Genomic DNA, 12,209 nt, shown 5'->3' on the forward strand with positions numbered 1-12,209 from the left:
ACAAGGAACCCCACTTTGGGTGGGAGATTCTATTTTGTGATCATCCTCCTCCATAGAGGAGTGAGACAACTTTTGTTATTGGACCACCAGGAAAAGCAGCTTGCTCCTCTTGCTTTTGCATTGTGGCTGTGGTTGCCCAGCACCCAGATACATTTCCTAGCACCATGGAGACTTTTCTCTTCCTCCACTCTTCTGAGGCTTTGTCCACAAACCTTTGCCTGGGAAAGCGCAGAGCCCTTCTGGAGGGATGTAACATTTCCAATAGTTTTCTGACAGTGCAGAGAGAGACAGTGCATTCCCATCCCAAGCAATGTGCACTAAATCAGTCAATCTTTTCTCTATGTGTGGTTGGCTGCTGGGACAATGAACGAACAGTGTCAGGAGGGTGCTAGTGCTACAGTGCTGGAACCAAATAACCATCTTTGTCAGCTTTGGTCTGCTAACATGGTCATCAGCTCCTCAAATTCTCTGTGGGCATCAGTGGCCGATTCCCATGTCCATGAAGAACTGCATAGTATTTTAGCTGTCACTAGTATTTGAGAAGTTGTGATGTAGCGGAACTGGTTCCCTAAAGATTTGTTGCAAGGGATGCTCAAGGACATAAGAGGAGCCCAGGTCTGGAATTGCACCATGCTCCACCCTCTGCTCTGCACATTTATGCATTTTATGTCTTCAGAGTCCCACAAGGAAGCCCCCATTGCAAGTGGGACCCAGCATGGCTGGGTGGGCACATCGGTGGTCAGCCTGACTCTCAGACTTTCCCTGCTCCAGTTGCTGTGGCAGAGGTGAGATCTGTTGGTCCGTGACACAGATGTTCTGGGAAACACAAGTGCGTGACAACCATGGTTGGCCTTCATCCACTGCTGTGACTTCTAGGCAAGAGGTCTACCTACTGATCTTCTGAATTACTAATTCTGGGTTTTCTGCAGAGCCCTTAAGTCAGGGGAAATGAAATGACAGGTCATATCCTGTTCTGTCCTCTCATGGTATCTTATCACCCATGGTATCATACCCTGTGCCATGTCAGGACGCTGCTGTCATCGGGGCTCTGAATGGTTTCCTCTGCGGGGCTGCGTGGTATCTTTGACACTGCATTTTTTCCAATGTGTCATTGTTTTTGGTAATCCTTGGTTGCTGTCTTTTTCTATAAAGAGGGCTGAACCCAGGGATCCCACACCAGGCACAGCGAGGGACACCCTGCAACAGTCCAGCCTCACTCCTACAATTCATTTCCGCCCAACAGGACCATGAAGACCTTCACAGCAGCCCTTTCTGTACTTTTTGTGGTTGTTGTCTGCTACCAGGCCACCTCTTCTCCAAGTGAGTCCAATCTCTCCTCTCCAGGAACTCTCTCCTCTTTCTGTCTGCTGTATAAGGTTTAGTAATGCTTGGCAGCTCTCTCTTGCTAGCATCTGCTGTAGGAAAGTAGAGGCCTGTCTTACCTGGGCTCCCTGATGGGAAGATGGCTGTGGTGGGAGCCCACTGTGGGAGCAACACCTCTTCCAGTGGGAATCTTCTCATCTTCTGACCATACTTCTCCCCACTGGCACTTTTCCTGGTCTGATGTAACAGAAAACTTCTCTTCCAGTTTCTCTCAATTTTTATGGTCCCTGCTGTGTTGAGTACATCACCAGACCATTGCCCTTGAGCCGTGTGGTAAAGTATGAGCACACAGGCAGCCACTGCTCTCCACCAGCTGTGATGTAAGTAGATCTCCTGCTTCTGAGGATCCTGCTTGTCCTGACAGTGTGAGGGAACCCCACATCATACCTCATCCTGACATGGAAAAGCACTGAGCAGGGCTCTCCCATGTGAGAACAGCCTGGGAACGTATCAGAGGGCAATCCCACATCCAAGGCAACCAGTTTGTGGACCTCCTTATTAGATTTGAGCCAAAAGAGCTTTTGCTGGTCATCCCACCTCACCCCAGATAGTGGACCCAGCCAGGATGGTGTCCCGGACATAGAGATGCTGGGGACAAAAGTGTTTTAAGTGCAGAGAGCAGAACACCTGTAAGGACGTGGAGCCACCCCCACCCCATTTCCCTAGGGCTGTTTTGCAGCCTGTAGAGGTGTCTTATGGGTGTCACTGTTGGTGTGGAGCAGGTGGTCCCACTCTCCTCTCTGTTTTCTTTTCCTTCTCCTCTCCTCACTGGATTTTCTTTTCCAGATTTACCACCATCAAGGACAAGCTGGTCTGTGCCAACCCTAATGACAAGTGGGTCCAGGACATAATGAATCAATTAAAGGACCATAAGCACAGTGGATGAGCAATACCCTGCTCTCTCCAAGCACCACTTCTGCAAGGACGTGCTCTCGTGGACACATCCATGACATATTCTATTTTCTCATTGCCTGGGAATTTGGCAGGGTATTCAACTCAGTGTTTAGCTCTTTTATGGAAGGTCATGCAAAGGCAGTCTTAATTTATTTGACATTTTCAGTAAAACTTTTCATTCTCCTTTGTACTGAATGTGTTGAAGTTATTTTTGTATAATAAAAAGGAGCAAAACTTGCAACTTCTCTCAGCGGTTCTTGGGATGCTCTACAGAGACTGGGGTGCATAGCAATGGATGGAATGGGGTCAGGGCTGATACTCGAGGGTCCGTGGGTGATGGGGTGATGTGGGAGTCCAGGGCATCCCTCTGGCTGCCCTGGAAGGTCTGGGACCCTGGCAGGGGTCAGGAACCCCCTGGACAGAGCCCCCAGAGGCACTGTCTGTGATTTCTGTCCATGGAAAAGAGTTTTCAATCTTACAGCATGAATTACAAGCTCTGAGTGTTTGATATAAGTAATAATTAGTGTGGCATGGGTGCAAAAGTAAAATTTTAGGATTCTAGATAAGGGGTTCAAAGGGGACAAGATGGAGGAAGCTGGGTGTGTTTTGTCCTTTTTCTCCTTCTTCATGCCCTCCATGTTTCACTGTGGTGTTGGCATTTTTCTGTTGGTTCAGGCTGGGGACACACTGTTCAACGTAGGTGACAGATATTGGCACGTTATTGTAAGTCCAGCCCAGGGAATTTCTGGTATTTAATGTTTGTAACATCCCACTGAGGGCAGAGCCCCACACGCTGCCCTGCAGGACAGAGCTGGGCAGGGCAGCAGAACATGTGAGAGATAAACAGAATAAACAACCTGGAAACCAGCACAGACGAATTACGGCTTCTTCTTTGGCAGTGGGGATCAGAGACTTTCTACAATCTCGGAATCATCAGTACCTCAGATTCCGACAAGGTGACATCTGGCTGTCCCCCAGCCCCTCTGTGCATGCAAGGGATCTCACTTCACATCCTGCCTGTCCCGCCTGCTCCCTGCCGCGGCACATTCCCAAACTCCCGATTCTTTGCAGCGGGTGGCTGTCACGGGGGATATTTTGGCACAGCTTTTGGTGTGGCACGGGGTCCTTTACCTCGGCCAACATCTCTGGCCAGCGGGCAGTGCCTCAGGGGCTCTACCGAGCTCAGCCATAACCAGACCGACCCCATCTCCACCACCGTCCATGGGGATGTCTCTGGCCACGGGTTATTCCTGGTGCTTCCCCAATCTGTCCCGCTGTCCCCGCGGGGTTTTCTCTGGCTTTGCCCCGCCGGGCTGGAGGCAGTCCCAGTCCTTGGGGCTGGCTGCAGCTGTCCCGGCCGGGGCCAGCTCCTCCCCCAGCAGCACGGAGGCTCCGTGGCCGGTGCTCCCGGGAGCGGGGCCGGCTCGTCCCCAGGCTCTCATGGCACTGCCGGTGCCTCCTCGCCGTCGGGCTGTGCCAGCCGTGCCCGCCTGTGCTGGCTGACGAGGGAATTGCCCGGCGAGACCGAGACCAGCGGGCACCATGGCGCTGGCGGGTGCCCTGGAGCGGCTGCAGGAGGAGGCCATTTGCCCCATCTGCCTGGAGTACATGAGCGAGCCGGTCAGTATCGACTGCGGCCACAACTTCTGCCGAGGCTGCATCGCCAAGCACTGCCAGGACAAGGGGCTGTGGGCCGACGGGCCCTTCTCCTGCCCGCAGTGCCGGGCCTCCTGCCACCGCAGCGGCTTCCGACCCAACCGGCAGCTGGCCAACATCGTGGAGAGCATCCGCCAGCTGGGGCTGCGGGGCGGCGCGGGGCCCGGGCTGGAGCCGGGGACCCCGCTGTGCCCCCAGCACGACGAGCGGCTGAAGCTGTTCTGCGAGGAGGACGAGGAGCCCATCTGCGTGGTGTGCCGGGAGTCCCTGCAGCACCGCCCGCACACCGTCTACCCCATCGAGGAGGCGGCGCACGTCTACAAGGTAGGGGAAGGCTGAGCACCGGGTCCCTGTCTTGCCCCAGGCGCTCTGGCACCGGGTGTGCGGCCACCGGGACCCCAGCACGCCCAGTGGCATGGCTGGGAAAGCAGGAGGGGTGGCACAGACGGTGACCCCAGCATGCCCAGTGGCATCGCTGGAAAGGCAGGAGGAGGGCTGGCACAGACGGTGACTCCAGCACAGCCAGTGGCAATGCTGAAAAGCAGAAGGAGGGCTGGCACAGACGATGACCCCAGCACGGCCAGTGGCATCGCTGGGAAAGCAGGAGGGGTGGCACAGACGGTGACCCCAGCATGCCCAGTGGCATCACTGGAAAGGCAGGAGGAGGGCTGGCACAGACGGTGACTCCAGCACGGCCAGTGGCATCGCTGGGAAAGCAGAAGGAGGGCTGGCACAGACGGTGACCCTGCCACAGCCGCCCTCGCAGCAGGGATAAGGCTGGACACCCCCATTATCTTCCAAATTGTTGGTGGACCAAGGCTCACACCTTCCATCCAGATCAGGGACGCAGCCTAGCTCCCTATCCATTCACATACCCTGGAGGACTTGAGCCCGTAGGTCCCAGAGGACATTTTGCCGTGGTGGAGGGATGCTGGCACCCAAACCCCACATCCCAGCTATGATCCTGGCAGTGCCACCATCCCCCCTTCACCCCAGCGTTGAAAGAGCACCGTCACTTTGATCTCCAGAACCTTAATAGTGAGGAAAAACATAGGGGAAACCTGTGCAGCATGGGGAGGGTTAATGCTGTGAGCGGAGTGAAGAAGCTGCTTTGTTTGGGTGCCAGTGCCTGGCATTGCCTGGCACTGGGTCAGTGTCTTCCCTCAGGAAGAGGGGACCCAGCCAGCTTGCAGTGCTCAGTGGGTGCTGTTGGGGTGAGTTGAGCTCATTTTTCCTCTTTCCAGGTCAAACTCCAGAAATCTCTGGAGACTCTTTCAAAGGAAGTGGAGGAGGTGAAGAAGCGTGAGTCAGCTGAAAGGATGAAAACCCAGGAGTGCAAGGCAGGTGCCTGTCTTAATTTTTAAAGAATAAGCTTTAGCGATATCATGATTTTTAAAAAAAACGTCACCCAGAATGATCTTGTCTGGGGACACAGATTTATCATTGTCTCCAGGCTGTGTCCCTGTGTTCTGCTGTCACATGTATGAGCAATGCTGGAAGCCAGGCTCAGTAACCGTGTGCGGCTCTATAAAAAGATTTGCAAGGAGCAGCATGCCAAAGTCCCTGGAATCATGAGGACTTTGTGCTGGTTAAACAAGTAGACATGGGCTATTTGTTATTGCCCTTTGTTTTACAACATGTGCTTAAGTTCCAAGCCAGGCATGAGCTGTGTGGAACAGGAACAAAAAGTGTTTTCATAACAAAAAAAAAGCTGAATTACTGCAACTCTGCCTCACTCCAGACAGTTCTGGGAAGAGCAGACGCCAGCAAACATCTGCATTCCAAGTCTCTTGGGGTGAAAGCTGGAAAGTAAAAGTAACTGCAGAAAAGGAAATGAAACTGCTGGATGAGTTATCCAGCCCTGAATTTGAGAGGATGGTTAATCAGCTCTGGCAGGGAAAACAGGTTTCTCTGAAGTCCCCTAGTTTTTTTCTCAGCTCCCTTGTCAGTGGCAGTCCAGACAAGTGGTGGTGGGTCCCTATGAGCCCTCTGTCCCCACTGGGGCAGAGGGACAGAAATTGTGAGAGCTGTGTCACTGTCTTCCCATCTGCCTGAGTCAAGGCTCAGGGTTGTGGCTCAGCTGCCTCCAGTTTCCTCTGGTTATGCTTTTATAGCAAAAAGAGCAAAAAAGTTCCATGTGAATGCTTCGGGGAAAGAGGTTGTCCTGACTTATCAAGTCCTCATGACTCACATCCAAGGAATGGTGTACTTGGATGGGGAAAAAAAAGGAGTTCAATTTTCTTTCCTTTATCTTCTTCATTCCGAGGTTTCCTGGCCTAAGCTCACTGCAGTGTCTTTCTGCAATTCCAGGTTTCCAATCAGCTTTTAGGGATGAAGTAAAAAGCCCTAAGGCACTGGCAGACCCTGCCAGTTGCTGGCTCTTCACCTTGTAGTGAAACCTGAGGAGCCTCCTGGGCTCTGCCTTTCTATCCCTCCACAGCCCCGGGGCTTCCTTTACATGGCAGATAGAGACAGGACTTGAGGGAACCGTCTTAAACTAAGAGAGAAGAGATTTAGATTAGATATAAGGAAAGAATTCCTCCATGTGAGCGTGCTGAGGCCATGGCACAGGTTGCCCAAATAAGCTTTGGCTGCCCCATCCCTGAAAGTGTCCAAGGCCAGGCTAGATTGGGCTTGAAGCAACCTGGTCTAGTGGAAGGTGTCCCTGCCCCTGGCAGGGGGTGGAAGCAGATGTTCTTTAAGATCCCTTCCAACTGAAACCATTCCATGATTTTTTTACTTTTCTACCTCTTGCCCTTTACTGGGGATATTTCCAGCATTGTCCACCTGCCCAAGCAGTTTATTAGCCTGGATTTGGCTGGAGGTATGAGTTGTAATAAAAACCTACCCCAACACCTAAGGGCACCTCCTTGCAGCCCAGCACAGCCCAGACCTCTAGGGTCCTGCTGAGCAGAAATGCCCCAGGCAAAGTCCCACTGCTGGTAAACTGAGGATGTGGAGCGGAGCTACAATGAGGTGGAAGCACAAGTTTGTCTCTGGCTGGTTTTCAAATTCACGCATTTATCACAAAAATGCAGTGTTTTCCCAGGGCCTGATTCTGGGCATGGATGCCAGAACATCCAGCTCTGTCTTGGCTGCCTAGATAATGTTCACCCCATGAATCTTCTTATCCCAAGGAGACAGTAAAGAAAAAGCGGGAGAGGATTGTAAGTGAGTTTGGGAAGCTGCATCGACTGCTGGCTGATGAGGAGAAGCTACTGCTCCAGAAGCTGGAGGAGGAAGAGAAGCAGATTCTGCTGCTGATCAATGAAAACCTGGCCAGGCTGTTGGAGGAGAAGTGCTTGCTGGAGGAGCTGATCCTGGAGATAAAGGGGAAGACCCAGCAGCCAGCTGATGGGCTGCTCAAGGTTAGGCTTTGCCACCAGCACCACTAACTTAGCCCCAGTGCCTTTGTCACCTGGGTGGGTGGCTTGGCCCAGACAAACCCAGAGTCATTTTTGTCTTCTAGGACGTGAAAAGCATCCTGAGTAGGTGGGTGATTTTTTCCTGGTAGGTGCCATGATTATTCCTGGTAGGTGCCCATGATTATTGCTGGCAGGTACCCATGGTTATTTCTGGCAGGTACCATGGTTGTTCCTCTGACTGTCTGGATGCCTCCAGGCTCTGAGGCAAATGTTTATGTCTCTTCCACAACAGCCACCCCATCCTCTCTGCCCAGCATCTGCTTTGGTCCTCCTGGGGTAGACACAGGAGGGACTGAGGCAATCCCTCAGAGGTTCCGTCCTCTTTTTTCAGGGGAAAGAGCCAAGGTCTTGCCTGTTTTGTGACATGTGAGCTGCATCCCCTCCTAAGGGATGTGCTGCCTAGAGTCTCTGTTCCTTCTTTCCCCAGCAGCCTAGCACTGCTGCTCCCTGTATCGTTTAACTCTGATCTCATTTGGATTGCCAATATGCAAGTAATTATCCCCGGTGCTCTTCCCAGCCAGAGCTCCAGGGAGGGGATGGGCAACAAAAGGGCAACAAAAGGGCACTGACCCACTCCTACTGGAGGGGGGCCATGGGAAGGCTCTGGATACAGCCCAAGGGCATCCCTCCCTTCTTAGGTGTGAAGGGGTGAAGCTTCAATCCCCCAAGGCTGTGTCTGTGACCCTGAAGGAAAACTACAGCATTCCTGAGCACTGCCTGGGCATGAGAGACATGCTGAAGAAGTTCAAAGGTGAGAGAAGTTCAAAGGTGAGGGAAGTTCAAAGGTGAGAGGACATTTGGGCTCTAGTTTTCCCCAGTACCCTGGGGCACAGGGAGGTTTTTCCAATAGGCTTTGTCCAGCTGCTCCAAGTTTGGGCACTGATGAGTTCAGGCCAGTTTTGTGGTGGGAAGACTTATGGCCTTGGATGGATTGTGAGGGGACCCTGAAGCTCAGGATGTCCCTTGGGGGTTTCAAGCACCATGTTGCCCATGACCTCTTGCTTTCAGAACTCTTTCTGAAGCTGTGGAACTGCCCTCTTTGACTTGGCTCTGTATCCTGATGCGGCGAGAGCTGGTCCTGGATGGTTGGGACGGATGGAGATGAGAGATCTCCAGAGTCCAGCCTTAGGATATACAGTTTATTGTGCGGACCCTGCTCAGAGTTGCCAGCTGCAGCTCGGAGCAGGCCCCAAGGAGTGGGAGCAGGGCAATATAAGTCCAAGAGAGGGCAAGAGAGCTCCAAGAGAGTTCCAAGGCCCAAGAGAGCAGAGAGAAGGGCAGGAAAGGAATAAGAAGAAGCTCTGGTCTCCTGGGAACACCTTATCAAGAGGGTTTAAGAGGGGGGTGCAGAAAAGGACTTTGGACCAGTGGGGTTACAGATACATCATACTTCACGGGAGGGTTACAAACGCAAGATAAACTCTACATTTTTGAGGAATGATACAGAACACTTTATCTGACCCTTTGATTTGTCTGTGGGTCAAAAAAGGGAGTTACCTTCTACTAGCTACACCACTGTCCACTAGTGCTTAGCAACCAAGGTCTGCCATTTCAAAGCCCATTTTCATCTCAATCTGTCTCACATTTTCTGCAGTTTCCAAATTCCCCACTAGGCAATCATAAGGCCTTCTTATTTCATCTTCCCCAACAGCCTGACACCAAATATTTCAATGTGTCTGATTTTCTATATTACATTTCCCCACTGCTAGGCAGTGCTGGAAGCTGTGCAAAACCACAAGCAAATAATTGTGGGATGTGGGATGGTTTGGGAGAGCCCAGCATTCAGGTCACAGGCACCTGCTTGTGTCTGTGTCTGCAGATGCCTGAAGCCTTTTCCACCCTTCCATCCTTCTCTCTGTGTAGTGGACGTGATTCTGGACCCAGACACAGCACACCCAGACCTCACTGTGTCCGAAGACCGCAAGAGCGTGCGGCGCGGGAGCAAGAAGCTGCTCCTGTCCCTCTTTGACAGCCCCAAGAGGTTCGGCACTGCCCCGGTGGTGCTGGGCAGTCCGGGCTTCTTCTCGGGCCGCCACTACTGGGAGGTGCAGGTGGGGGACAAGCCCGAGTGGGGCCTGGGGCTGTGCCAAGAGGCTGCTTGCCGGAAAGGCTCTGTCCTCTTCTCCCCCAACAATGGTTACTGGGTGCTGCGGCTGCAGAACGGGGGCACCTATGAGGCCCTGACCGTCCCCACCTCCCCCATCACCCTGAGCGTGAGACCCCGGCGCGTTGGGATCTTCCTGGACTACGAGGCAGGAGAGATCTCCTTCTACAACGTAAGCGACCGCTCCCACATCTACACCTTCACCGACAAGTTTTCCGGCAATCTCCGGCCTCTCTTTTTCTTGGGTGCCTTTTTGGGGGGCAGAAATGCAGAACCCTTGGTTATCTCCTGGGTCAGGGACCCACAGGGAACCGGATGCATCATATTGTGAGAGTGGCTGCTCTGGTTTGTCACTGGTGGGCACAGACCTGGGAGCCCAACCAGCTTCTCCCAGTGAGTGGGGCAGCACTAGGGGAAAACCTCAGTGCCCTGGTGAGTGTCCTGGCAGGATTCTTAAATGGTTCTGGCTGCTGGGGTGACCTGCCATGTGTGACACCCATTGTGTGGCATGTGTTGGGAAGGCACTTTGCAGCAGCCAGTAGTGGGGACAGGGGAGTCCCCTGATCACTGACACCCTGATACTCATCTCACAGGCTGCCAGAGCAAGATATGTGCCCAGCCTGCTGTGTAGTGCTGACTTTGATGTGAATTGTATTGGAATAACACAATAAAGGTTTGATTTGGGGAACCTGGTGTGGTTCAGGCTGCTGGCGAGCTCTGGGCCGCTCTCCCCACGGTGGGCACCACGAGCGGCCGCTCGCGCCTCAGCCCCAGCAGGGCTTGGCCGCAGCTCTGGGCCCTCACCCACAGAAGTGGCCCATAAAAATGCACCCATGTCAGAGGATCGAGGCAAAGGAAAAGGGAAGGACCCTTGCTTCTCCAAGCAGTCTTTATTTCTCCCCGTGCAGGGAGCAGCATGGGTGACAGCGCAACAGCTCAAAGGGAGGGCAGAGGCAAAGGGCACAAAGTAGAGAAAAATGACAACTTTTAAAGGGAGGCTGTCCCCAGGGGGGAGACAGCCTAACAACAAATCAAGAGCCAGATAGGAGGAGGATGGGGTGGGTATATGTACATGAAACCAATGGGGAAGGAGAAGGGGAGAGTGCATACCTAATGTGCCAATGAGTGAAGATAAATAATCATGACTTGACAATGAAGCTTCTAGATAAATGGATGTAGCAAATAATGACAGACAAGCTGCAGGGGCAGGATTTGGAGGATGGGCAGGGAAGGATCTGGAAGTAAGGGAAGCATACACGAGTACTGTGATGGGGAAAGGTGGGAAAACAGGTGGAAAACAACGTGGGGGAGAGACTATTAGGAAAACTGAACAGAGGTGAACAGGAAGAAACAATTACAATATTTTAAACAATTTCTTAAACATAAACTTCAAAATCCCACTACCACAATGAACGGTTTGGGTTTGTAGTGCTGCTACTCTGAAATATCTGAGAAGGTAAAGGGTGCTGCTAGACCTGACCCTCTCCAGTCCAGAGAGACTCCTTGAGAGATCCTGCTGTGGCATCTGTGGGACACGGCAGGGATTTGGGAGTGGCAGCTGCCTGTGTGGTGGCTTCACCCCCAGCTTGTGGCCTGTAATGAAGAGAGAGGATATCTGGGTGTGGGTGGTCCCTGGGCTGCTGTCTCTGGTCCCCTGGTCAGAAGATCCCCTCCAAGTCTGTCAACTTCAGCCCCTCCACCCCCCCTCAAAACCCCATGGGTTGGAAAGCTCCAAGTGTGGGGAGCTGCCTATCACAGGTCAGGGGTACTTCTGGGCTGCAAGATCCAGGGAAAGAAAAATAGCCCATACTCTCTCCAGTGTTTATCTGTGGTCTGTCCATCCCCTGGGACATCCTTCTCCAGGCTGTCTTGCTGCCCCAAGGCTCTTGCCTTGAATAGGCTGCCAGTGTGTCACTGGAGGAAAAGCTGATCTGAACTTGAGTGGGGCCATGGTCTCTTTGCACAGGGCCAGGAGACACTGCCCTGGGTGTACAACACACTGCCCCATGGCACATGGTCTGCAATCAGTGCCACCAGCCCTGGACTACCAGCTGGAGTGGCTATGCAGTGTGTCCTTCAGACAGAAATCAAGGAGCTGCGCAAGTTGAAGTCTGATTCAATGCAAATAAAATGAGATTCGGTAAAACATAGTCTGAAATGCTCATCACAATTTATCATAGAGTCCTGGACTCTATGATTTGTTTTGGGTTGGAAAGAACTTTAAAGCTCATGTTGTTCCACCCCGTGCCATGGGCAGCAACACTTCCCACTATTCTGGGTTGCTCCAAGTGCTGCCCAACCTAGCCTTGGCACTTCCAGGGCTGGGCAGCCACAGCTTTTCTGGGCAACCTGTGCCAGCTCCCCCCCAACCCTCAGAGGGAAGAATTCTTTCCCATATCCCATCTAACCCTGCTCTCTGGCAATGGGAAGCCATTCCCCCTTGTCCTGTCACTCCAGGCCCTTGTAAATTGTCTCTCTCCAATTCTCTGGGGATGTCCTGGATGATGCTTTAGGAGTCTTCTAGTAAATAAATTAGCTGGACTGGGAGAGCAGTTTTTCTTGACTGAGTTTTGCTGTGTTTTGGGGAGTCCCACATTCCTTCAGGATCTTTCTTTTGGAGGCTGCACAGTAGAGAGAATAGACTAGTGAGACAAGCTCTGTCACAGCTTTGCCACATTCCAGGAGGGAGAAGAATGATAGGTCTTAGTGAGTCCTGCAGTGCATTGACACCCTGGAGATTGTGATCT

The 12,209-nt window shown here is 52.6% G+C and overlaps 2 protein-coding genes across 2 annotated transcripts; both read left to right on the forward strand.

The window, feature by feature from the left end:
• The first annotated feature begins 1,247 nt into the window (after window positions 1-1,247).
• Window positions 1,248-2,269, forward strand: LOC116184310 (C-C motif chemokine 5-like). Its single transcript, XM_031506488.1, has 3 exons — window positions 1,248-1,320; window positions 1,589-1,703; window positions 2,170-2,269. The coding sequence occupies exons 1-3, from the start codon at window positions 1,248-1,250 to the stop codon at window positions 2,267-2,269; spliced, it is 288 nt and encodes a 95-aa protein (XP_031362348.1).
• Window positions 2,270-3,626: 1,357 nt separating this feature from the next.
• Window positions 3,627-10,150, forward strand: TRIM50 (tripartite motif containing 50). The gene is made up of 6 exons (XM_021540360.3): window positions 3,627-4,257; window positions 5,178-5,273; window positions 7,071-7,301; window positions 7,403-7,425; window positions 7,997-8,109; window positions 9,222-10,150. The coding sequence occupies exons 1-6, from the start codon at window positions 3,820-3,822 to the stop codon at window positions 9,791-9,793; spliced, it is 1,473 nt and encodes a 490-aa protein (XP_021396035.1). The 5' UTR covers window positions 3,627-3,819; the 3' UTR covers window positions 9,794-10,150.
• The last annotated feature ends 2,059 nt before the right edge of the window (window positions 10,151-12,209 follow it).

This window comes from Lonchura striata, chromosome 20 (assembly GCF_046129695.1).
Source record: "Lonchura striata isolate bLonStr1 chromosome 20, bLonStr1.mat, whole genome shotgun sequence".
Lineage (NCBI taxonomy): Eukaryota > Metazoa > Chordata > Aves > Passeriformes > Estrildidae > Lonchura > Lonchura striata.

Coding starts and splice junctions, on each gene's coding strand:
- TRIM50 (XM_021540360.3), top strand. CDS start 3,820: ATGGCGCTGGCGGGTGCCCTGGAGCGGCTGCAGGAGGAGGCCATTTGC. Junction 4,258..5,177: donor AGGCGGCGCACGTCTACAAG/GTAGGGGAAGGC, acceptor TCCTCTTTCCAG/GTCAAACTCCAGAAATCTCT. Junction 8,110..9,221: donor CATGCTGAAGAAGTTCAAAG/GTGAGAGAAGTT, acceptor CTCTCTGTGTAG/TGGACGTGATTCTGGACCCA.
- LOC116184310 (XM_031506488.1), top strand. CDS start 1,248: ATGAAGACCTTCACAGCAGCCCTTTCTGTACTTTTTGTGGTTGTTGTC. Junction 1,321..1,588: donor CCAGGCCACCTCTTCTCCAA/GTGAGTCCAATC, acceptor CTTCTCTTCCAG/TTTCTCTCAATTTTTATGGT. Junction 1,704..2,169: donor TGCTCTCCACCAGCTGTGAT/GTAAGTAGATCT, acceptor TTTCTTTTCCAG/ATTTACCACCATCAAGGACA.